This window comes from Chionomys nivalis, chromosome 1, assembly GCF_950005125.1.
Source record: "Chionomys nivalis chromosome 1, mChiNiv1.1, whole genome shotgun sequence".
NCBI lineage: Eukaryota > Metazoa > Chordata > Mammalia > Rodentia > Cricetidae > Chionomys > Chionomys nivalis.
The window spans coordinates 126267551-126290173 of NC_080086.1; the positions used below are offsets into that span (position 1 = coordinate 126267551).

The 22623-nt window shown below is 38.4% G+C and overlaps 1 protein-coding gene across 1 annotated transcript in view; it reads left to right on the forward strand.

Annotated features, from left to right (window-relative positions):
* The window catches only part of Hnrnpll (heterogeneous nuclear ribonucleoprotein L like), a 32758-nt gene extending 18975 nt beyond the window's left edge, over window positions 1–13783 (forward strand). Inside the window, exons 8-13 of the mRNA XM_057777128.1 lie at window positions 5200–5417; window positions 8268–8389; window positions 9251–9452; window positions 10455–10512; window positions 10605–10703; window positions 13076–13783. Of these exons, the coding sequence (XP_057633111.1) occupies window positions 5200–5417; window positions 8268–8389; window positions 9251–9452; window positions 10455–10512; window positions 10605–10703; window positions 13076–13131 (755 nt within the window). The 3' untranslated portion in view covers window positions 13132–13783. The remainder of the gene's footprint in view (window positions 1–5199; window positions 5418–8267; window positions 8390–9250; window positions 9453–10454; window positions 10513–10604; window positions 10704–13075) is intronic.
* Window positions 13784–22623: the final 8840 nt, after the last annotated feature.

Genomic DNA, 22623 nt, shown 5'->3' on the forward strand with positions numbered 1-22623 from the left:
ACTAACTATAAGAATATTTGCATATCTGATAAAGAATATCCTATTACTTGTCTGTATTTCCCAAACTCCTAATCACCTGATGTAGTTTATATAAGTTCAGCCCTTTACAGCAGTATTGATATATTAAAATAATCCTTGAAATAAATTGAGAGCTATTGATTGGTTGGAGAATTGAGCACTTTTTTTCCTCTGTTCCTATAGTTTGGTTCTCTGTTCCTGTAGTTTGACTCTGACATATTTATAAGGGAACCAGAAAGGGGTATTATTGCTTCGAAAGTTTATTTTCACTTAACTAAGAGCAAAGAGAAATTTTTAGTAATAAAGCAAAAAGAATGAGTATTTGTCAAGAAAGAAACATAGTTTTATTTATAGATACTTAATTTTACAGTTGGTATTTTGACTTTGGTTAAATTTGTATTCTACTTTTAAAGCCTCTTAATCTTTGCTAGGTAGAAAATTTGATATTAGGAAACTCAGAATAATAATTTTTTTGAAAAAGCTAGGCTTTAGATTATTCTTGAAAATAGAAGTTGACAATTATTATTAGAATAGTGTGTTAACTGACTGACTACATAGTTTTAAAACATTTTTTTAAATTTTTAGAGTGTAGTTGTTGACTTCTACCTAGTTTTTGCTTCAAAGTTGAACTTAATATGTTTTATGTAGTGTTTAGATTTATCATTAAGTCTATTCATGGAGTTCTGGTTTACTGATTAGTATCTTTTTTAAATTAAAAATTACTTAACTTTCTATGTGTTGTGTATATTTAGCCTGCATGCATATCTATGCACAGTGTATATGCTTGGAAACCAGAAAAATGCATTGGATCTTCTGGAGCTGGAGTTAGACTGTTGCGAGTCTTCATGTGGTTGCTGGGAATTGAACTCAGGTCCTCTGGAAGAGCAATCAGTGTTCTTAACCATCTTAGTCACCTCTCTAGTGTCTATTTTTAAACTTGAAAAATTTATTTCTTATGTCTGTGATAAAATTTTTTTCAAGTTTTCTAGTAACCTATATTGCAGAGTTTTTTGTTAAAGCAGTAAATGTTGTACATGGGGGGGTGTCTTTTTTGTTGTTTTTGTTTTGTTTGTTTTGTTGTTGTTTTTTATGAGACATGGTTTCTCTGTGTAGCCTGACTGTCCTGGAACTTGCTTTGTAGACTATGCAGCCTTAAACTCCCAGATGTCCACCTGCTTCTACCTCCCGAGGCTGAGATTAAAGGCACGTGCCTTCATCATCCAGCTGGTTTTTTTGTTGTTGTTGTTGTTTTGTTTTTACATTTTTTTAAAAATTACGTTTTAGGGGCTGGAGAGATGGCTCAGTGGTTAAGAGCATTGCCTGCCTTCCAAAGGTCCTGAGTTTAATTCCAGGCAACCACATGGTGGCTCACAACCATTTGTAATGAGGTCTGGTGCCCTCTTCTGGCCTGCAGACATACACACAGACAGAATATTGTATGCATCCTTGATCATTTTTCTTTGTTTCTGTAGCACAAGAGTATATGTGTAGTTTTGTTTGTGCAGTAAAGAAATGCTGAGTAGAAGCCTATTGTGCTATGTATCACAGAAAGTGTTGTGTTATTTGTGGAGTTAAATGTGTCCATGGCAGTCGGGCAGTGGTGGTGCACACCTTTAATCCCAGCACTTGGGAGGCAGAGGCAGACGGATCTCAGTGAGTTCGAGGTGAGCCTGGTCTATAGAGTGAGTTCCAGGACAGAGAAACCCTGTCTCAAAGAACTAAAAAGAGAGAGGGGAGTGCATAATTTTGATAGGTACTAAATAGGGATCATTGAGATGGTGGAGTCTTGCTTTCAGGGGATAGTTGTCTCAGGGCTGTGTGGGTACATCTATTCTCAACTATATCATTAAGATATTGAACTTGTAGATTAATTTGTTCTGCTTCCTAAGAGAGAAGTTAAGCGCTTGCTGCTGGCTGCTCTTCCAGAGGTCTTAAGTTCAATTCCCAGCAACTACATGGTGGCTCACAACCATTTATAATGAGATCTGGTGCCCTCTTCTGGCCTGCTGTAATAAGTGCAGGCAGAAACAAACCTTTAAGAGATAGAGGTTAAGCAGATGGACTTTAAAAGGACAGACTGTAAATAAAAAAGAAAAGTGAAGTGAGATGAAGTGGGAAGAAGATAGGCGTGTGTCCTAGGGTGCTGAGATAGTTTACAAATATGCAGATCACAACTGTACCTTCAGAGCAGCATTTAAACAGAAAAGCTTTATTTGCATTTTGTGTTACATCATATGTGTTCCTACGTAATGATCAGAAATAAAGAGGGAATCGAAAAAAAATATGAGTCAGGTGCATATTTTCAATTAGATTAAATTTATTCATTGTTATCATAGGATAAATTTTATACTAACTTTTACAGTTTTTTTGTTTAAAAGATGTGGTCTTACTGTGTATTCCTTGCTGATCTGGAACTCGAGGTGTCAATCAGGCTGGTTTTGAATTCATCATACTTAAACTGTGAGCTTTAAGCAATCACAAGTTGATGATTAGCATTTTGGGATTTCCTGGATCAAAGATTTTAAATTTTGAAAGACAGTATATGACTTCAAAATGTTAATGATGCCATTTATTTAACATTTTCCCATATAAATGGATTTTTTAAAAAATGCGAAGCATTAGTTTTCTAAAAAGCATCAAGATTTGAATCTGCTATTTAGAACTGATGACTATACAGTAGAGTCTAAATCATTTAGATAATTTAATTCTGTTGACTTATGGTCGTAGTTAAAAACATCACAGCATTTTTATCCTCTTGTACTGGCTTTGGCTGTTACTTAACCTGTATCTCAACAGTAATGAAGTTTGTACCACTTGAGCTCAGTGGAAGCTTGTATTGCCTATCTGCTTCAGGTCTTTTCACTTCCCATGGGGAAAGGAATAGTGACTTTAGTTAAGTATTGTTGCATAAGCAAGTAGTAGTGGCAGGAAGGCAGTATAATATGAAAAATGACGTTGCAATGTGGTGATCAAAGTCTTTGTGTCCTACAAAAAAGTTGATGCTACGGTTTCTTCTTAAAATGGAGAAAAATAGCTTGAGATTTTAGTGTTTATTGTACACACGGAGTAGATTATGTTTCTGTTCTCCCACCCCTACCCCGAGACAGGGTTTTTCTGTAGCTTTGGAGCCTGCCCTGGAACTAGATCCTGTAGACCAGGCTGGCCTCGAACTCACAGAGATCTGCCTGCCCCTGCCTCCTGAGTGCTGGGATTTAAGGCATGTGCCACCACTGCCCGGTGGAATTTTTATGTATATTAACATTTATGTTATGTTTAACAAGTGTGCTTGTGTGCGTTTATGTACATCACTGTGCAGATTCCTGAGGAGGCTAGAAGTTATCATCCCCTGTAACGGAGGTTGTAGGCTGTTGCCTCACATGGGTCCTGGGAACCAAACCTCCTGGAAGAGCAGTAAGCTCTTTAGCCCCCTGGGTTTTATGTTTTTGAATTATAGGTCTCCATCTTAGTTGCTGCTTCTGGGTCCTTAATTGCTGTTAACACACTCCCTGTCTCCTTTGGTTTTTTTGAGAAAGGATTTCTCTGTATAGCCCTGGCTATCCTGAAATTCACTCTGTAGACTGGACTGACCTCAAATTTAGGGATCGGCCTGGCCTATCTTTGCCTCCTGGGTGTTGGGATTAAAGGCATGTGCGACTACTGCCCAGCTCTCTACCTATTTTTGTACCTCAGTTTCTTTACTGTTGTTCTGCTCTGTTACACACTCAAAAAAAGCTTGAAAGTGAAGTTATAGATACAAAAAACCCACAAGGTTGCCAGGCAATGGTGGGTGCATGTCTTTAATCCTGAGCACTCAGGACCAGAGGCAGATGGATCTTTTGAGTTCCAGGCTCAACTAGTCTCCAGAGCTATTTCCAGGACAGCTAGGGCTATTACACAGTGAAACCCTGTCGGGGGGTGGGGGTAAGGTTTACAACTCTTAAATTTAGCAAGTTGATTCTGACATTAAGATTTTTTGGTTTAAGAGATGTAATGAGCGGACAGAGAGTTTCCATAGAATTTTAGATATTTTCTGATAGGTTCTTGTTTTGTTTTGCTTTTATTTATTGTGGGTAGGGGAGGGTTGCAGACCTGTGAGATAGCTTGGTGGGTAAAGGCATTTGCTGCTAAGCCTGATTACCTGAGTTTGATTCTTGGAACACACAATGGTAGAAGGAGAGAACAGACGCCTGCAAGCTGTCCTTTTACCATGGCACACACACAAATGAAATAATTAATAAATATTGATGAGGTACTAACTAATGAATCCTAGTATTCATTTTTCTGAAAAGTACATTATAGTACAATATATTCAAGGAGACAACGTTTTAACATTCTATTTTTTTTGTTTTGTTTTGTTTTGTTTTGTTTTTTCGAGACAGGGTTTCTCTGTGGTTTTGGAGCCTGTCCTGGAACTAGCTCTTGTAGACCAGGCTGGTCTCGAACTCACAGAGATCCTCCTGCCTCTGCCTCCCAAGTGCTGGGATTAAAAGCATGGACCATTACACTGGCTTGAGAATATTTTTTTCTTATATTATAAAGGTAGTTTCTGGGGCTGGAGGGATGGCTCAGTGGTTAAGAGCATTGCCTGATCTTCCAAAGGTCCTGAGTTCAATTCCCAGCAACCACATGGTGGCTCACAACCATCTGTAAAGAGGTCTGGCGCCCTCTTTTGGCCGTCAGGTATACAGACAGAATATTGTATACATAATAATAAATAAATATTTAAAGGTAGTTTCTTACACTGTATTGTGTCATTCCTCTAAATACCATGGTAGTTATAAGTGTGTATCACCATGCCTCACTGAATTATAGCGTCATATGTGCATATATCCATATCCCAAGTTTTACACTGGCTCCTTCAGTTCTAGTCTAGCCTAGTCTTAATCCTTTTGAAAATAGAAATTTTGTATATGTAGATATAGCTGTCTGTTGGGTATGGTACATACAAATGCTGATTTTGGTTTCTGTATTTATATTTAAATATTCATATTCTTGTTTTTTTTGATGTACATAAAACAAATTTTGAGAGTTTAATTTGGGAGAATGAGGTTATAACTTTGTGGCAGGGTGCCTGCTTAGAACACATAAGGTTCTGGATTTTTATATAGTAAAGTGCATCTACTAATTTTTGTAAATGGAAATGCATATAAGTGTTACTTATTATTTTGGTTATTTTTGCAGGATCACATGGTCCATTATTGCCTTTACCAAGTCGTTATAGAATGGGCTCTAGAGATACACCTGAACTTGTTGCTTATCCATTACCACAAGCTTCTTCCTCTTACATGCATGGAGGAAGTCCCTCTGGTTCCGTTGTAATGGTTAGTGGATTACATCAGCTCAAAATGAATTGTTCAAGAGTCTTCAACCTATTCTGCTTGTATGGAAATATCGAAAAGGTGAATTTCATTTTGTTAGTTTATTTGATTGACTATATAGTAATTAATTCAGAAAATGCTACACATTTCTGTCAGAAATGTGAAGTTCTTTGAATAATGAACTCATAAGCTTAAAATCTGTTACATTTGAATTACAGAAATGATTAGTTTTTTACTGGCAAGTGATCAGTATAGATTGTTAGTATTAAAAGTATGTCTTAAATTACCAATATAATGAGTACGTCCAAAGGTGACTGAAACCAAAAGGTTTAGTCACCTACTAGTGTACTAAAGATGTGAAGCCTGTGTTATCAGTTGTTTGACTCCTGATTTTACTACTTTATGATGTTGTGAACATGAATTTAAAATTTGCCATATTACCTATATATATATATATATATATATATATATATATATATATATACACACACACACACACATACCATTTGTTCTGTAATCCTGAGAAGCAGCAACAGGCCAGGCTTCCTTATGTGTCTCTCATGTGATCACATGAAGAAGAAACTGATATTGATGTTCTACAGTGTACTATCAACCAAATTATGATGTTGGGTAGACTATTTAACTCCATTTCCAGTTTAAACTATAGAATTTCAAATAGTAGTTATGCTCATGGAGCTATTTGACTTGCTTTGGGAGGGTTGTTATATACTTGCTTTCTAAATACCATGGTATGAATATCTTATTTTTTCCATTTTTTATTTATTTGTGTTTATATTTTTTTATTTTATGTGTATGAGTGTTTTGCCTGCGTGTACGTCAGTGCACCACATGTGTACCTGGGCCCATGGAAGTCAGAAGAGGATTTTAGATTCCCTGAGAGAGTTAGCACCATGTGGGTGCTAGAACTAAACTTATGTCTTGATGGCTGAGCCAGCTTCAATCATCTTGCGAGAAACAATGTGTTTTTATTTGAGCTCAGTTAATATTTGAAATTGACCCACTTTGACAGAATGTTCCAATACTGTAATAATGTTAATTCTCCTCTTGTGATTTTAATACTCTTTCTATAGATAGTGATAAGAAAGGATACACATGTGAGTCATTGGTGTGGGAGTGGGAGAATGGCCTAAAAACTCGATATTCCTAGTTCTTGGTTCATTAATTCTAAAAACCTGATATATTTCCATTAGTTCATTGTATTAAGAAGAAGAAAAGAAAAAAATTGTATTTTGTCTGAGGGTAGGTAGACAGCTAAACTCAGTAAGTTTAATCTATGTCCTTTGTGTTAAGAATTTTCTCATAATTCAGTTTTTGGTATATTGTTTAGCTAATTCTACTGTTACATTTCGTGTGTGTGTGTGTTTATGCACCACTTACATGTCTGATCTCTGAGGCCAGAAGAGAGCTTTAGATCTTCTGGAGCTAGAGTTAAAGAAAGTTGTGAGCCACCATGTGGGTGCTGGGAATTAAGCCTGTATCTTCTGGAAGAGCAGCTAAGGAGTGAGTGCTCTTTTTATATATATATAATTAATATTTATTAAGCAATTAAACACTTACCAAGTTACATACTTTATCAAACTTAATAAAAATAAAATGCCCAAGTTCATAGCTTATAAAACAGTTAAAAGAAGCAAAATGTTCCTGGTCTTGTTTTTGTTTCAGGAAGGGAGGACATTGTTTTGTTATTTGGGCTCAAATACTGTGATCTCCAGCTGAATCTCTGCAGATGATTTATTTGCTCTTTTATTCTGAGATCGGAGTGAGTGCTCTTAACTGCTGAGCCATCTATCTCTTCAGCCCCCAAGTTTTTAATAGTGTTAAATAAATAAATGATGGATTGTGATGCATAAAACTCAAGCCATTATAGTCCTTTAAATTTAGAGATACTCATTTAAACTTTTCCAATGATTTAATTTTTTAAGGATTTATTAATGTGTATGAATGTTTTGCCTGTGTGTGTATGTATGATGTGTGTGCCTGTTGACTATGGAGGTCAGAAAAGGACATTGGATCCCCAGAATTATAGTTATGGATGGCTGTGAGCCACTATATAGGTCCTAGGAATTAAACCTAGGCCTTTTTCAAGAGCAGCAAGTGCTCTTAATCAATGGGCGTCTCTCTGGCACTTTTCTAGTTTTATTTATTTTTGGAGGGATGGGCTTCTTAATTTATACTTATATAAACATACTATGTATATAAACTATATATATATATATACTAGGTTTTTAGAATATCGCTGGATTAAATCAGCTGATTTCAAGTAAAGCTGGAAATTTCTGGTATTACTAATTTGTACAAGTATGGTAAAGAGTGCTAGGGTATTCTTTTAAAATGGCAGCGGTGGAGATAATGATTGAACTTAGCGATTTACACATTCTCTGTTTCCTTGAGGTGAACAGGTAAGAAGAAAAGTGTTCAAGTTGTCACACTTACTGTGTTGTTTAGTAGTTCTAAGTGTCCAACACTGTCCTTCCTGCTACCATGCTACTACCTCTAGGCTATCTTGTATTATTTATCACCTTGACATTTCTGAATTGCTTACTACCATATAAAGATGAAGACGGTTATGTTTACCATTCAATCTCCAGTACCTAGCACAGTGCTTATCAAAACATACTAGATACTCATATATTTGTTTGATGAATATTGCTGAGTCTAGGCTGAGTACCTAGGGATGTAATCATTATCTTCATTTTGTAACAACAGTTTGGTATAGAGGAATTAAGTAGATTAGCTCTAGATCACACAGATAATAGCCTTGGGATAAACCTGCCCTCCATGTGCTGTAGAGTACAATTACAGTCTTCCCCTTAACTTCAGTCAGTTTTGGTAAGAGTTAAGGCTGTCCTGTAAGACAGAATAATAAGGTTAAGATTCTAAGAAATGATGTTGGGATTTTTGTAATTTCAGGTAAAATTTATGAAGACCATTCCTGGCACAGCACTCGTAGAAATGGGTGATGAATATGCTGTGGAAAGAGCTGTCACGCACCTTAATAATGTCAAACTCTTTGGGAAAAGACTTAATGTTTGGTAATTACTTAAGTTATAAATGTTAACAATGTTTTGAAATCCTTGTTAATTTTAGAATATTTTGTAGTAACTGATCATACATCTGAAGGTAGAAACATTAGTATTGTTACTGTTGACAAATGGTAGGAGTTATATAATTGTTCTACTTTTCTGAAATTACGTATGTATACACAAGTGCAAGTGTCCAAAGAATCCAGAAGAGGACATTGTATCCCCTGGAGCTGGTGGTTGTCAGCCACCCAGCCTTGGTGCTCGGAAGGGGTCCTCTGCAATAGCAGTAAGAACTCTAAACCACTGAGCCATCTCTTAATCCAGACCTCCTAGTTTGTAGTTTTATTATCATAAAACAATGTTAAAACAGATAAGTTCTTAAATTTTTTTCTAACGTGGGATTTGATTCATTTTCTTTCTAATTTCTAAAATATAAGAATGACCTGGGCAGTGGTGGTGCACGCCTTTAATTAATCCCAGCACTTGGAAGACAGAGGTAGACGAATCTTGAATTTAAGGCCAGCCTATTCTACAAGAGCTAGTTCCAGGACAGCTAGGGCTGTTACACAGAGAAATCCTGTCTCAGGAAAGAGAGAAAGACATAAAACAAAAGAGTAAATAGATAAGGTTATGCATGGGTTACATGTAAATACTATGAAAGTGTAAAAAAGCATGTTTTTCCTTCCCTTGGGGGATGGGGGTTGGTGGTTCCTGGATACCAATTTTATATTCCCTTGTGTACCAATGAATACTTTTGTACTGTGCTTAAATAACTATATATACTTCCTTTTGTTTACTCATAAAAGTGTTTTGTGACTGCCTGCTGCTTATCTAACAAGATACATTGTATTTTTATTTTCTAATCCTCAGTGTATCTAAACAACATTCAGTTGTTCCAAGTCAAATATTTGAGCTGGAGGATGGTACAAGTAGCTACAAAGATTTTGCAATGAGTAAAAATAATCGCTTCACAAGTGCTGGCCAAGCATCTAAGAATATAATCCAGCCACCCTCATGTGTGCTGCATTATTACAATGTTCCACTGTGTGTCACAGAAGAGACCTTCACAAAGGTAGGCACTAAAGAAAAGTATATAGGATGCTGCTCTTTGTGTTTGAGGTTTATGTAATATTTCTATTAATGAAATTTGCTTTGAAAATTAAACTTTTTTTGTTTTTGTTGTTGTTTGTATTTTTTCTCTTCGAGACAGGGTTTCTCTGTGTAACAGTCCTAGCTGTCCTGGAACTAGCTCTTGTAGTAGACCAGGCTGGCCTCGAACTCAAAGATCTGCCTGCCTCTGCCTCCTGAGTGCTGGGATTAAAGGCATGCACTACCACCTCCCAACTAAACTTGTTTTTTAAATTCATAGACAATTCCTGAATTTGGCATCGTTGGAAAGGTCCGCCATGTTCATATTCTTTGTTTCCAACCTTAGTATTGCCAAAATGACACTCACACCCCTTTTTTAAAGACAGGGTCTCTTATTGAACCTAAAGTTTGCCACTTGGCCGGACTGGTTAACCAGATGCTTTTAGGATCTTCTCTGCTAAGTGTGGTGTATAGTCCTAGCACTTGGAAGGCTGAGAGGCAGGAGGATTGCCGAGTTTAAGGCAGTCTTGGGTTACATAGCAGGAGCCTAGCCCCAAAAATAAAGTAAAAAGCAATAGTAGAGTTATTTTACTTTAAATCTCACTAATAATAAAATTTTGTATTTCTTCCCCCTGTAACTTGTATAACTGTAGGAGCAGTTCAGGAATAATGCACTTTTTTGGAGTTGTACTTCCTTTCTTTGGTGTTTAGTTAGCTCTTTATAAAATCTGAGAAAATGTATTATTATGACCTAAAAGGAATCTGTTTTATTATATGTGAAATTATTTTCATAGTTTAGAATTTCACTGTTTTTTTCCAATTTGTTTCTCTGAGAACTTGATAATAACCTGAACATACATTAATTTATGTTATACTATAGGCTTAAATGCTACTGTAACAAGGGTTTTTTTTTTTAATTTAAATTTTATTTTTTTATTTAAATTTTATTTAGCTGTATTTCTGATGTTTTACCTTTCCTTGGCAGTTGTGTAATGACCATGAAGTTCTTCCATTCATCAAATATAAAGTGTTCGATGCGAAAGGTAAGTGAATGTCCCTTGAAAAGTCTTCAGGTTTTACAAGAAAGTTGCTGACAGATAAAGTAACAACTGGATTTGCATTTGTTTTCTTTTAGCTTCTGCTAAAACACTTTCTGGGCTGTTGGAGTGGAAATGTAAAACTGATGCTGTGGAAGCTCTTACTGCACTCAATCACTACCAGATACGAGTCCCAAGTGAGTGATGCAGTGGGCATTGCCTTCAGAAATACTGGCCACACATCTGTGAAACAGATGGCTTTTAGTACTGACTGTGACAGGTGGAGTGGAGGAGGTGCTCAGGAAGGCAGGAACGGGCTTCAGAGATTCCACGCTACAGTGGCTTGACCCTAGTAGTCACATGAGATTTTAGTGGGGTTTGAAGCAATTTATCTCTAAAGAATTGTTAGGAACCTATATAAAGTCACAGGGTGGTGAGTTCTGAAATTCTCCCAGCTACCTTAAGAAAATAAACTTAAAAAAAAATGTAGGCCAGGCTGTAGTGACACATGTCTTTAATCCTAGCATTTGGGAGACAGAGACAGGCAGATCTCTGAGTTTGAGGCAAGCCTGGTCTAAAAGCTAGAGAAACTCTGTCTTGAAAAACAAACAAATATATATATTAACATATATATATTAGCAGGCATGGAATTGCATGCCTTAATTCCAGCACTGAGGAGTTTGAGGCCAGTCTCCTCATTGATGAACCCTCAAGTCTAATTTGTGTTGCCTGTAGACTAATCGGAGCATGGTCAAACTCCCAGTAGCCAGCACCTTAAAAATAAATAAATAAATAAATAGAGTCCTTCTCAACTGTGCTTTGTATTTATAGGTCAGTTTCCTTAGCACAGGACATTAAGGTGTGTATTTTGGCAAAATGATTGTCCTTTAGAAGGTTGTGGTTACCTGTGATCTATTAAAACACCCATTGCCCAGCATTAGAATATTGAGTCACACCTTCAGTCTTTACCAGTATGATAGCTGAAAAATAGTATTCTGTTTTTAAGTTTTGAAACTATGTTGTATAATTTGCTTTGATCCTGGATCTCAAGGGTATAAAATTTCATTTTTTTTTTAATTTTATTTTTTTACTTATGTACACAACATTCTGCCTCCATGTATGCCCTCATGCCAGAAGAGGGCGCCAGATCTCATTACAGATGGTTGTGAGCCACCATGTGGTTGCTGGGAATTGAACTCAGGACCTCTGGAAGAGCAGCCAGTGCTCTTAATCACTGAGCCATCTCTCCAGCCCCATAAAATTTCATCTTTTAAAAAAGTACTAGCATGCTGGTAGTGGCGCACACCTTTAATACCAGCACTCGGGAGGCAGAGGCAGGTGAATCTCGGTGAGTTTGAGGCCTGCCTGGTCTACAAGAGCTAGTTCTAGGACAGGAACCAAAACCACAGAGAAACCCTATTTTGAAAAACCAAAAAAAAAAAAAAGTACTGGGTGGCACACTTGTATTTTAGCATTTTGGAGGATCAAGAATTTGAGGCTAGCTGAGACTTTATAAAACCCTATTTCAAAAAATAAAAATTGTATGGCACGGGTGATGGTGGTGCATGCTTTTAATGTCTACAGAGTGAATTCCAGGACAACCAAGACTTCCACAGAGAAGTCTAAAAAAAGAAAAGAAAAAAGTATGGGGGAAATTAATATTATTTAGAATGGTGATAGGGAAAAAAGGAAACAAGATAACACCCTGCAGGGGTGATGATACTTGCCTGTAGATCTAGATGCTCAGGAGACTGAGGTGGGAATGCCATTTGACCTGTTGAGTGCCAGGGGTAAACTGCATGACCTCATTCCATTAAAAAGGAAGGGATAAAATTTTAAGAATTATTTGAATTCGTGTGTGGAAACATGCTTTAAATATTTTTATAACACCCAAAATGTTTGTGAAGGGCCAGGCAGAAAATTATACTGCCAGATATGGAAAAAGTATAGAAGTAAATGAGTGGAATTCATTAATCTGTATTTTGATTTTGAAAATTACCTAAAAAACAAAGAGAAATACCTACTTGAAATAAATTATACAGGAGCAAACGTAAAGTGGTTTAGTTTAATGGAAAGTTTTAAACTTTTGAACTTAATATTGATAAACTCTACCATTGGCAATATGCTTTATGAATGCAAACTCTGCTGGGACAACTGTTTAACCCTGATACTATTGATCTTTAATGATGAATTAATTTACTTGAAAAATTGACTGTCCTTAAGCTTGGAACAGTAGGAATGTAGTAACTGTTTAATGGAGCTTAATGTCTATTAGGTCAGGCTGGTTAATCTTTGAGAGGTGGCTTATCTGGCACCCACATGGCAGCTCACTAACTCTAGTGTGGGAGATCAGCACCAGAGATGCACATGGTGTCTGTGTATAAATATATGTATGCGTGCGCACGCGCACACACACAGATAAAGCACTCATACATGTAAACAGATATTTAAGAATTTCCTTCTTTGTATTCCTGTTTCCAGTACTATAAAATGGTAGAATAATTTACTAATTCAAGCTGATCTCAAAATTTTGATGGAATGTTAACTTCACTTTTTTCAATTTTTACAGATGGTTCCAACCCCTATACACTGAAGCTTTGCTTTTCTACATCATCCCATTTATAAGAAGAGAAGAGCATGTTAGAATTTATGTTTATCTTTATTACAGTTTTAAAGCTATACTTCATAAAAAATAATCTAAAATGGTTGATCTAATGTTGCCTTGCTTACTATAAGATCCTGTTCTGTAATAAACATATTTTGCCTCAAGTAAATTTGTTGTTAGCTTAAATATTGTTTTCACCTTAAGATAGAATACCATAATGTAGACTGTCTACAGCTTCATTGTGGATTTATACAACGTATGATTTCTAACATTATTACAAGTTTTGTTCCATGGTAAAATATATTTGCATTCTTAGTGCTAATTATCTGTAAATGTTTTTCCATTGTGTTTGAGATTAATGCAGGTGAAAATATTGCATTTTATTACAGAATTCCCACAATAGCTGACTGAATGTTATGGTTACTCATTAAACATAATTTGTATTTATTATTTTAATCAAATTTGACAATAACATTGAATTTGTTGATTTCAAGAACCTACAGATTTAGCCGATTTCAATTTCTAAAAGGCTTAATATACATGAACACACTTGTATGGTATGCACTCAAACTCAGATTGGTGTGTTTCTTTTAAAAAGTCATCATCCGTTTGTATTGACATGTTTTTGTTCCTAGTTCCATTTTGGAGATTTTATAAAGTTATAATAATAAGTTAATGTGTTCATCTTCATTATTTTGCATGTGACCTAATCTTAAGGTACATATAGTATTTGACATTGATATTTTAATACTATAGAAGTTAAAATTAATAATTCTCCTATATTATCTGGGTTCCATAGATGGGTTTCAGAGAACTTGTCAGCCTTCCCAAAATTGTGTGTAGACTTTGGGATATTTGCATTTTTATTTCTTAATCTTTGATCCATCACAAAATGTATTTTTCTATATGGCGTAAGATTTAAGAATTTTATTTTTGATCAAAACAGCTCTTTGTCTCAACACCATTTATTAAACATTCTCCCTCTAGATTGGTTTCTTTCTCTTTTTAAGTAATCTTAATACTAAGGCTGTTATAAAGTTTGCACCTTTTTAATAATTAGAAAATGAATATAGCCTTTTGGTTTTCATTTTAAAAGAATACTTTTCATCCAGGTAGTTCATAGTTAACAGAAGCAGTTTTATAACCTTTAGATTAGTGAAGAAAAATTTCAAGTTTCATTTAAGTCTTATAAAAGATCCCCCCCGCCCGCCCCCCCCTCCACCCCCCATCCTGGAACTCGCTCTGTAGACCAAAGCTGACCTCAAACTCACAGAGGTGTACCTGCCTCCCAGGTGCTGGTATTAAAGGCGTGCACCACCACCACCCAGCAAAAGACTTTGTTTTGAAAGTCATCTTCTATGTAGCTCTGGCTGGCCTGGAACTTTTCTTAGAACTTGATCTGTACCAGGCTGACATCAAACTCAGAGATCTGCCTGCCACTACCTCCCGATTCCTGGGATTAATGGCACGTCCTACCACACTTGTTATTATTTCTTATTTTAACAATTCTTAGTTCTTTCAGAATTGAGTCAAAGACTTACAAATCTGTGGGCTTTGTTTTTAATTTATAGTGCATGTGTGTAGCAGAGTGTATGTGTGCACAGTACCAGCAGGCCAGATGAAGGCGTTGATCTCCTGAGATTGGAGTTATAGGCAGCCATGGGCCACCCAATGTAGGAGCTAGGAAGTGTAGGGTACTAGGTTATATATTCATTCATTCATTCATTCATTGTCACTTTAATACCTAACTATAAGCTGGGCGGTGGTGGCACACACATTTAATCCCAGCACTCTGGAGGCAGGGTCATGTGGATTTCTGAGTTTGGGACCAGCCTGGTCTACAAGAGCTAGTTCCAGGACAGGCTCCAACGTTACAGAGAAACCCTGTCTCGGCAAAAGAAACAGACGAAGAAAAGAAAATATATACCCGATGGCACCACAAACAAATTTATTTTGAGAGGTTTTCTCTGGGTAACAGCTCTGTCCTAGAACTCTAGTTCTTACTGGCTTCAGTTCACAGCGATCCACCTGCCTCTGCCTCCCAAGTGCTGGGTTTAATGGTATGTGCCACTACTGCCTGACCATAACAGAAAGTTTTAACTTTTGGCTACAAGTCTTAATTTTAAGAGGTAATTTGTAGCCGGTTGGTGGTAGTGCACACCTTTAATCCTAGCACTTGGGAGGCAGAGGCAGGCAGATCTCTGAGTTTATAGCTAGCCTGGTCTACAAGAGCTAGTTCCAGGATAGGCTTCTAAACTACAGAGAAGCTCTGTCTCGAAAAGCAAAAACAACAAAAAAGTAATTTGTAAACCTATGTAGTGATCTTATTTTTTCCCTTTGAAAACTAATGTGTGCTTTTAGTATTGGATTTTGTGTTTTTGTGTGCGCGCACATACCTAAGGTTTCAGGAAATAAACATAGCTAAAGGCAAAGTTTAATTTAGAGTGTCATGAAGTGGAATTGACTGATCTCGTCCTTAGTAGGTTCCTTCACACAAACATAACAGTGGAGTCTTCATGAGTGAGCCAGAGTCTCTGACAGATGCTCGGTTGTATAAAGTCATGTGCTCTTGTCACTACTGTTGCTTGAGCATCCTTGCCCCGCTGTTTGAATGGAGTTCTGTGGCTGTTTCCCCTCCTTAGCCTTGAAGCCATTCTTTTCCATCTCAGCTTCATAGCCACATGTTGGGGTGACATCTGTCGTGTCCCACATTGGGAAACCATCTTTTGGGGTCCAGCCTCAATGGGTTCATATATTCCAGGGTAGGGGGCGTGTGGATTAGAAATGTTAGGCAGAATAGACAAAAGAAATACAGAGACATAGGATAGTGCTGGGAGGGCAATCAAGTGTTAATTTCTTTTTTCTTTTTATTTTTTTTTCTTTTTTTTTATTTTTATTTTTTTTTTTTTGATTTTTTGAGACAGGGTTTCTCCGTAGCTTTTGGTTCCTATCCTGGAACTAGCTCTTGTAGACCAGGCTGGCCTCGAACTCACAAAGATCCGCCTGCCTCTGCCTCCCGAGTGCTGGTTTTTTTTTTTTTTTTTTTTTTTTTTTTTCGAGACAGGGTTTCTCTGTGGTTTTGGAGCCTGTCCTGGAACTAGCTCTTGTAGACTAGGCTGGTCTCGAACTCACAGAGATCCGCCTGCCTCTGCCTCCCAAGTGCTGGGATTAAAGGCGTGTGCCACCACCGCCCGGCAAGTGTTAATTTCTTATTTATTTTTTCCAAATATTTATTTATTATGTATACAATATTCTGTCTGTGTGTATGCCTGCTGGTCAAAAGAGGTCACCAGGCCTCATTACAGATGGTTGTGAGCCACCATGTGGTTGCTGGGAATTGAACTCAGGACCTTTGGAAGAGCTCTTAACCTTTGGATGGCTCTTAACCTCTGAGCCATCTCTCCAGCCCTTACTTATTTAAATACCTCAATCCAAATAAAGGAGAAAGCAGAAGACTTTTTTTTTTTTTTTTTTACCATGATACAAGGAACAAACTGGTTACCATCTTAATACCCAATATACCAAGTAACCACACCCTAGATCAAGATATCCTGTTATTAGCCACACCTTAAATCAAACCTGTCAGTAACCTTGAAGGAGCAAGACTAGGCTTAAACTCTGACCTTTAGTCAAGATGAAATGGATCCCACATTGATGTGGGAGTGATTTCTTTCTAATCTGTTGCTTTCATTGGTTAATTAATAAAGAAACTGCCTAGGCCCATTTGATAGGCCAACCCTTAGGTGGGTGGAGTAGACAGAACAGAATGCTGGGAGAAAGAAGCAAAGTCAGGCAGTCGCCATGATTCTCCTCTCTGAAGTAGAAGCAGGTTAAGATCTTCCCTGGTAAGCCAGCTCGTGGTGCTACACAAAATATTAGAAATGGGTTAGATCAATATGTAAGAGTTAGCCAATAAGAGGCTAAAACTAATGGGCCAGGCAGTGTTTAGAAGAATAGTTTCCGTGTAATTATTTCGGGTATAAAGCTAGCCATGTGGGCAGCCGGGTGCCACGAACGTAGCCCGCCGCTCATATTACAACACCACATGGACACAGAAAAATGCTTTAGATTCGCCAGAATAGAAGGTAGGTTAAAGAGTGGGTGGACAGGTAGATACTGATTTTACATCTATTTTTAAATAATTTTAAATACTTAAATTACATCTGTGTTCAATCTCATTACATATTTGTAATCTGTCATAGGGTAGGGATACATCTGCCTTTTAAAACCTCTTCAGCTCCTACTGTGTAATAGCTCTGTCTCGGAACTGATCCTGTTCCAAATAGTAGTCTCAGGATGAATAAAACCTGTTACTTTTATTTATGTGTTCAGGGAAGATAGAACTAGTATATGTGGTACGTAAATTGTAAAGCCAGACAGTAAGATGATGGGGAAACATGCTGAGTGTTCTCATCTTCATCCTTTCTACCTGCAGTAATCCAGATGTGTGTGATAGTGATAGCTCACAATACTTCCCCACTGAAGAACCTGTGACTGCCTGGAGTGAACAAGAAGCTGGTGGAAAACATGGCTTATGTTAAAACCAGTCATTAACTCTGATTGTGACCAACTCAGTTCCTAGGTCTAATTTTCTGTTGTTTACTATGTAGAGTTTAGTTTGGCAAGAATTCAGCCCTGGGTTTTTCTGTTTTGTTTTTTGTTCCTATTTTGTTTGGTTTGGTTTAGTTTTTCAAGATAGGGTTTCTCTGTAACTTTGGAGCCTGTCCTGGATCTAGCTCTTGTAGACCAGGCTGGCCTTGAACTCACAGAAATCCGCTTGCCTCTGCCTCCCAAGGGCTGGGATTTAAAGGCCTGTGCCACCACTGCCCAGCCAACTTTTACTACTTTTGACTTATGTATGTGTGTGCGGGAACATGTGTGCCATGGTGTGCATGTGTGTATCAGAACTACTTGTGAGAATCCCTTTTCTCTTTCATGTGCGTCGCCGGGATTTAAATGCACATTTTCAGGCCTGACAGTAGGGTACCTTTTAAAGCAACCTGCCCCCATATTAAAATGAATTCGATATTTTTATTTCTGTTCTGGTTTTGTTTTTTGGTGAACTCAGGGCCTCATGCATACTTGGCAAGTCCACTGCTACACAGGTACGCTCAACTCTTGTGGCTCAGCAGTTATACATATGGAAAGGTTGTAATGTGGATCAAATAGGTAAGGTTTTATGAGTTTTACTCCCTGAGTTAAATAAGATTGGTTTTAAGAACTTGTTAATGTAATTGTTTTCTGCGTGAGTTTTACTTTTATAACAGCCATTTTAGTGAATAACAATTAGATTGCTTGCCAGTACCTATATAGCATGAAAAATGCTCATATGAGTGTGATTTTCGGAGGGACAGCTTGGATGGGGAAAGTTAGAGCCCAGTGTATGCGGGACTAGCAGAGGACATTGATGTGCATGTGGAAGATGGGGATAGGACATGAATGGATTGCAGCAGAGAGGAGGATAGTGTTGGCTGCATTTGGTTGTTTTGGAAGCTGAGTGTTCATTGAGGACTAGCCCTTCTGAGCTTGAAGGAAAGTCAGGTAACCACATCTGGTAACACATACCTGTATTCCAGCTATTTGGAAGACTGAAATAGAACAGAGTAAGTTCAAGGCCAGCCTCGTCAACTTAGTGACACCGTGTCAAAATGAAAAAAATACATAAAGCAGGCTGATGGCAGAGCACATGCCCAATGTGTGTGAAACCCTAGATTCAATCCCTAGCACCCCTACTTAGAAGCTAGAGTTCTACCAGGGCCTAGCAGGCTGGTGGTGGGAATCACAGTAATGCATGGGGATGCACTTGATCTCAAGTCATGTGCTTTGAGAAACATCTAAGCTGAAGATTGGTCACAATAAAATCTCACAGACATTGGCATATAGCGGTAAGTAGGACTTGTTCGGGGCAAGAGGGAGCAGCATTAAAACATCAAATTCAATGCAAAAACAAGAATATTGACTGCTTTGCCATAAGAAAGATGGTACTGAGAATTGAAGTATCTATCTGGAATAGAATGATATAGTAATTAAATCAAAAATTTAACTTTTTAAATGTGTATGTTTTGCCAACCCCCAATGGTTCTTGGAAAAACATTCCCCTTGTGTTAGCAGACAGGTGATGGGACATGCTGTAGGAGAACACTGTTTGAGACAGGGTTTCTCTGTGCAGCTTTGGCTGCCCTAGAACTTGATTTGTAGACCAGGCTGGCCTCAAACTCGCAGATCTGCTTCCCAAGTGCTGGGATTAAAGGTGTGGGGCCAGTACCACCTGCTACACACTTTAATGAAGAAGAAACCTAGCCGGGCGGTGGTGGCACACGCCTTTAATCCCAGCACTTGGGAGGCAGAGGCAGGTGAATCTCTGTGAGTTCGAGACCAGCCTGGTCTACAAGAGCTAGTTCCAGGACAGGCTCCAAAGCCACAGAGAAACCCTGTCTCGAAAAACCAAAAAAAAAAAAAAAAAAAAAAAAGAAGAAGAAGAAGAAGAAGAAGAAACCTCAGACAAGCAGCTAAAGGTTGAACAAATGGAAAGTGCTGGGTCTTGAACCTGCAGTTTGGTTTCTAAAGTTGTGCCCTCAATTACCTTTCTAAATTGCTTTTAAATGAACAGTGTGGAAATGTTTTTTTAGATTTTCCCAGTTATCAAAGTAAGACGTTTACTACAAATGTTACAGTGAGCAAATGGGTGTGGCTCAGTGGTCGGAAGTCCTGGGTTCAAGCTTCAGCACAGCAGTAAATGAGCATGAGCAGAAAGGAAAGACCAAACAAGCCGGGTCTCCCACTCCCAGCTATTTGGGAGGCTGAGGCAGGAGACCAGGGACTCTAAGGCCCCTGCGTGTCTAGTGAGGGATCTGGGGTCCTGACTGCCTATGCTTCACAAATCAAAGCTGCTCTGTACTATATCAGTTTATGGCAGTTCTGGCACCAGGGTAAAAAGCCATCCGTCTTGTGTGCCTGAAAAAGACAGGCACCCTTTACCGTTACTCAGTACTGTTTTGTCTACAACCATATGGAAGCATACAGCCCTTACTGCATGTGTGGTGTTCTTTGTTGGAACCTTCTTCCTTCGAGTTTCTGTTTTACTTTTTCTAAAACTATGCTGGTTGGGCTGCAGAGATGGTTCAGCCATTAAAGGCTAGGCTCACAACCAAAAATATAAAACTATGCTGGTTGAATCCTCTTCCTATGTAGTCATCAGCAGGACAAAATCCTGGGGTCACAGACAACAATTTTTACAATTAAGTTGTTATAGATAAATTTAAAAAGGACTGAATCTGGGGGGTAGCCCAGTGGTAGAGCACAATTATTTAGTGTGTGCCAGGCCCTGGGTTCGATCCAGTATTGCAGAAAAAGCACAAACAAAAGAAAAGTTATCGATTTTTCGCTATGGTTGTCCATTGCTGTAGAGCATCCCAATTGCCAGGTGAGCCATGAACTGATTCAGTCAACCTCATGCTGATGGGTTTTTGCATACAACACCCAGACGTCTGTTATAGGCTCCTGCTAGTCCTTGAGCTGAAGTGCCAAAAAATTCACATTTTAAAATCTGAAGAATTGCCGATTAAATTTTCTTTCCATTGTTAAGTCTTAGATAGTGAGAATTGCCTGGCAGCATAGTGATTGCTACCCAGTAAAGAAAATATTTTCCTTCTAAAGAGCCTTCTGCTTGTCTCAGTGCTTTCAGCTGCTGGATGCCACGACTCTTCTCATTCTGAGAGAGCAAAACAACTGGTAGTTCAATCCCTAGTTACATGCCTTTCAGAGTTGTTTCTAAAGTGTGTGTGTGTGGGGGGGTGCGCGCGCGTGTGTGCAGAGGATAGAAGTGGGTTTGGGATGCCCTGGAGCTGGAGGCATTGGCAGTCATGAACTGCCTTATGAGGGTACTGAGAATCCTCTGTAAGAACAGTGCCATTTCTCTAACCCCAGCTTGGTTTACTATTCCTCCGTCTTTCCCTTCTTCCTTTTTACTTTTAGTCTTTGACATGTTTTGAAGTGTCAAGGTGTATCATTTCATACATGATCCAAAGAAGGGCTGTCCTGAAAATTTCGGAACTTCACAGGCACACAGAGAGGTCCAAACAGCTCTCTTCAGTATGAATGGCTGCTTGTAATTTAATTCAGAAGTGGGAGGAAATTAGACGTCAGTGCTTCTCACTGGTCAGACACAAGGCAAAGGACAGGGCAATGTGTTTGAATAGTGTCACATAAATGGCAGAAACAGGCTTTTCTGTTATGTGTCTCAAAGTATTTATGGTCTTTAGGTCTGTAAACCCAGATCCACTCTTGACAAGGCCATGCCTGATGGATTTCTTCACCTTATATAACCGTTAGTCAGCAGCCTTGATTCCATGCCAGGGCAAACTGGAGTGCCAAGAGCTGTGTAGGAACACAGGGAAAGAGGAGCTCTTTACAACAGCTGGATGGAGAGAACACTGCAAGCTGGGACAAGAACAGAACTCTGAGGAAAAGGAGGTATAACCCAGCTCAACAGAAAGATCTCTCAGAGTGCTGAGAAGCAAGTAGCTGGTTACTCATTTCGGTGTCTTTGAGAAGGCTTAATCCTCGTCAAAGAAAAATGCATGCCATTGCTCACACACTGCCTCCAACCTTGCCCAGTGCCCCAGGAGGTGTGTCATACATTGGAGAGCACCCTGCTGTGGTCCCAGCTCCAGCAACTCTGCTACATACTGTGCACTTTGGCCACATTATTAATTCTTCCGAACCTCACTTTGATCATCTTTAAAATGAAATGGTTGGAGGTGGTGATATGGCTTAGGAGGCTGAAGTGCTGTTGCCAAGCCTGATTACCTGAGTTTGACCCCCAGGATCCACATAGTGGAGGGGAGTATCGACTATATGTTGTCTTCCCACTTCCACAAGCTCTGCTCCTGCAGACACAGTAATAAATAAATGTAATTAAAATTTTCAGCAAGAATATTGGGTTAGTCAGTCTTGCTTGAAACTTAATTATATGGCACAGAGGTAGAATTTAAATTATTTTGGTAGTTGTTGCTGGGTCCTAACAGCTCCGTCAGGGTAGGTGTTGAGAAGGCATGGCGTCAAGGGCTTGTACACTAGAAGTCAGGTAAAAGGCAAACAGACTTCTTTATTCAGCAATGGGAAGAACCTTATATACCTTCTTCCCAGCACCCAGGCTGCATCCCAAACTGGTGACATTGCATGGTCGCCCCTCATTGGTTAGGCACAATCAGGACCTCTGACAGTGCCTGTTGCTAGGCCCCAGGCAGACTCTAGGTTGGCTCATCTCTTGACCTCCTAGGCCTTATCTTCCTACAGGATATCGATGGGGAAATAAGATCCATTTTTGGGAGGGAGATTGACTTATGAAGAAAAACTGGGCCATATGGGATTAAGGAAATTTAAGAAATTATCTTCTCTTGCTCAGTGAATGTGTCAAGCCTTTCATCTCAAGAACTATATTCTTTTTAGCAAATGAGAAACCAGTATAAACACTCCCAAAGTTAAAACAAAATACTCATGTGATAAATATG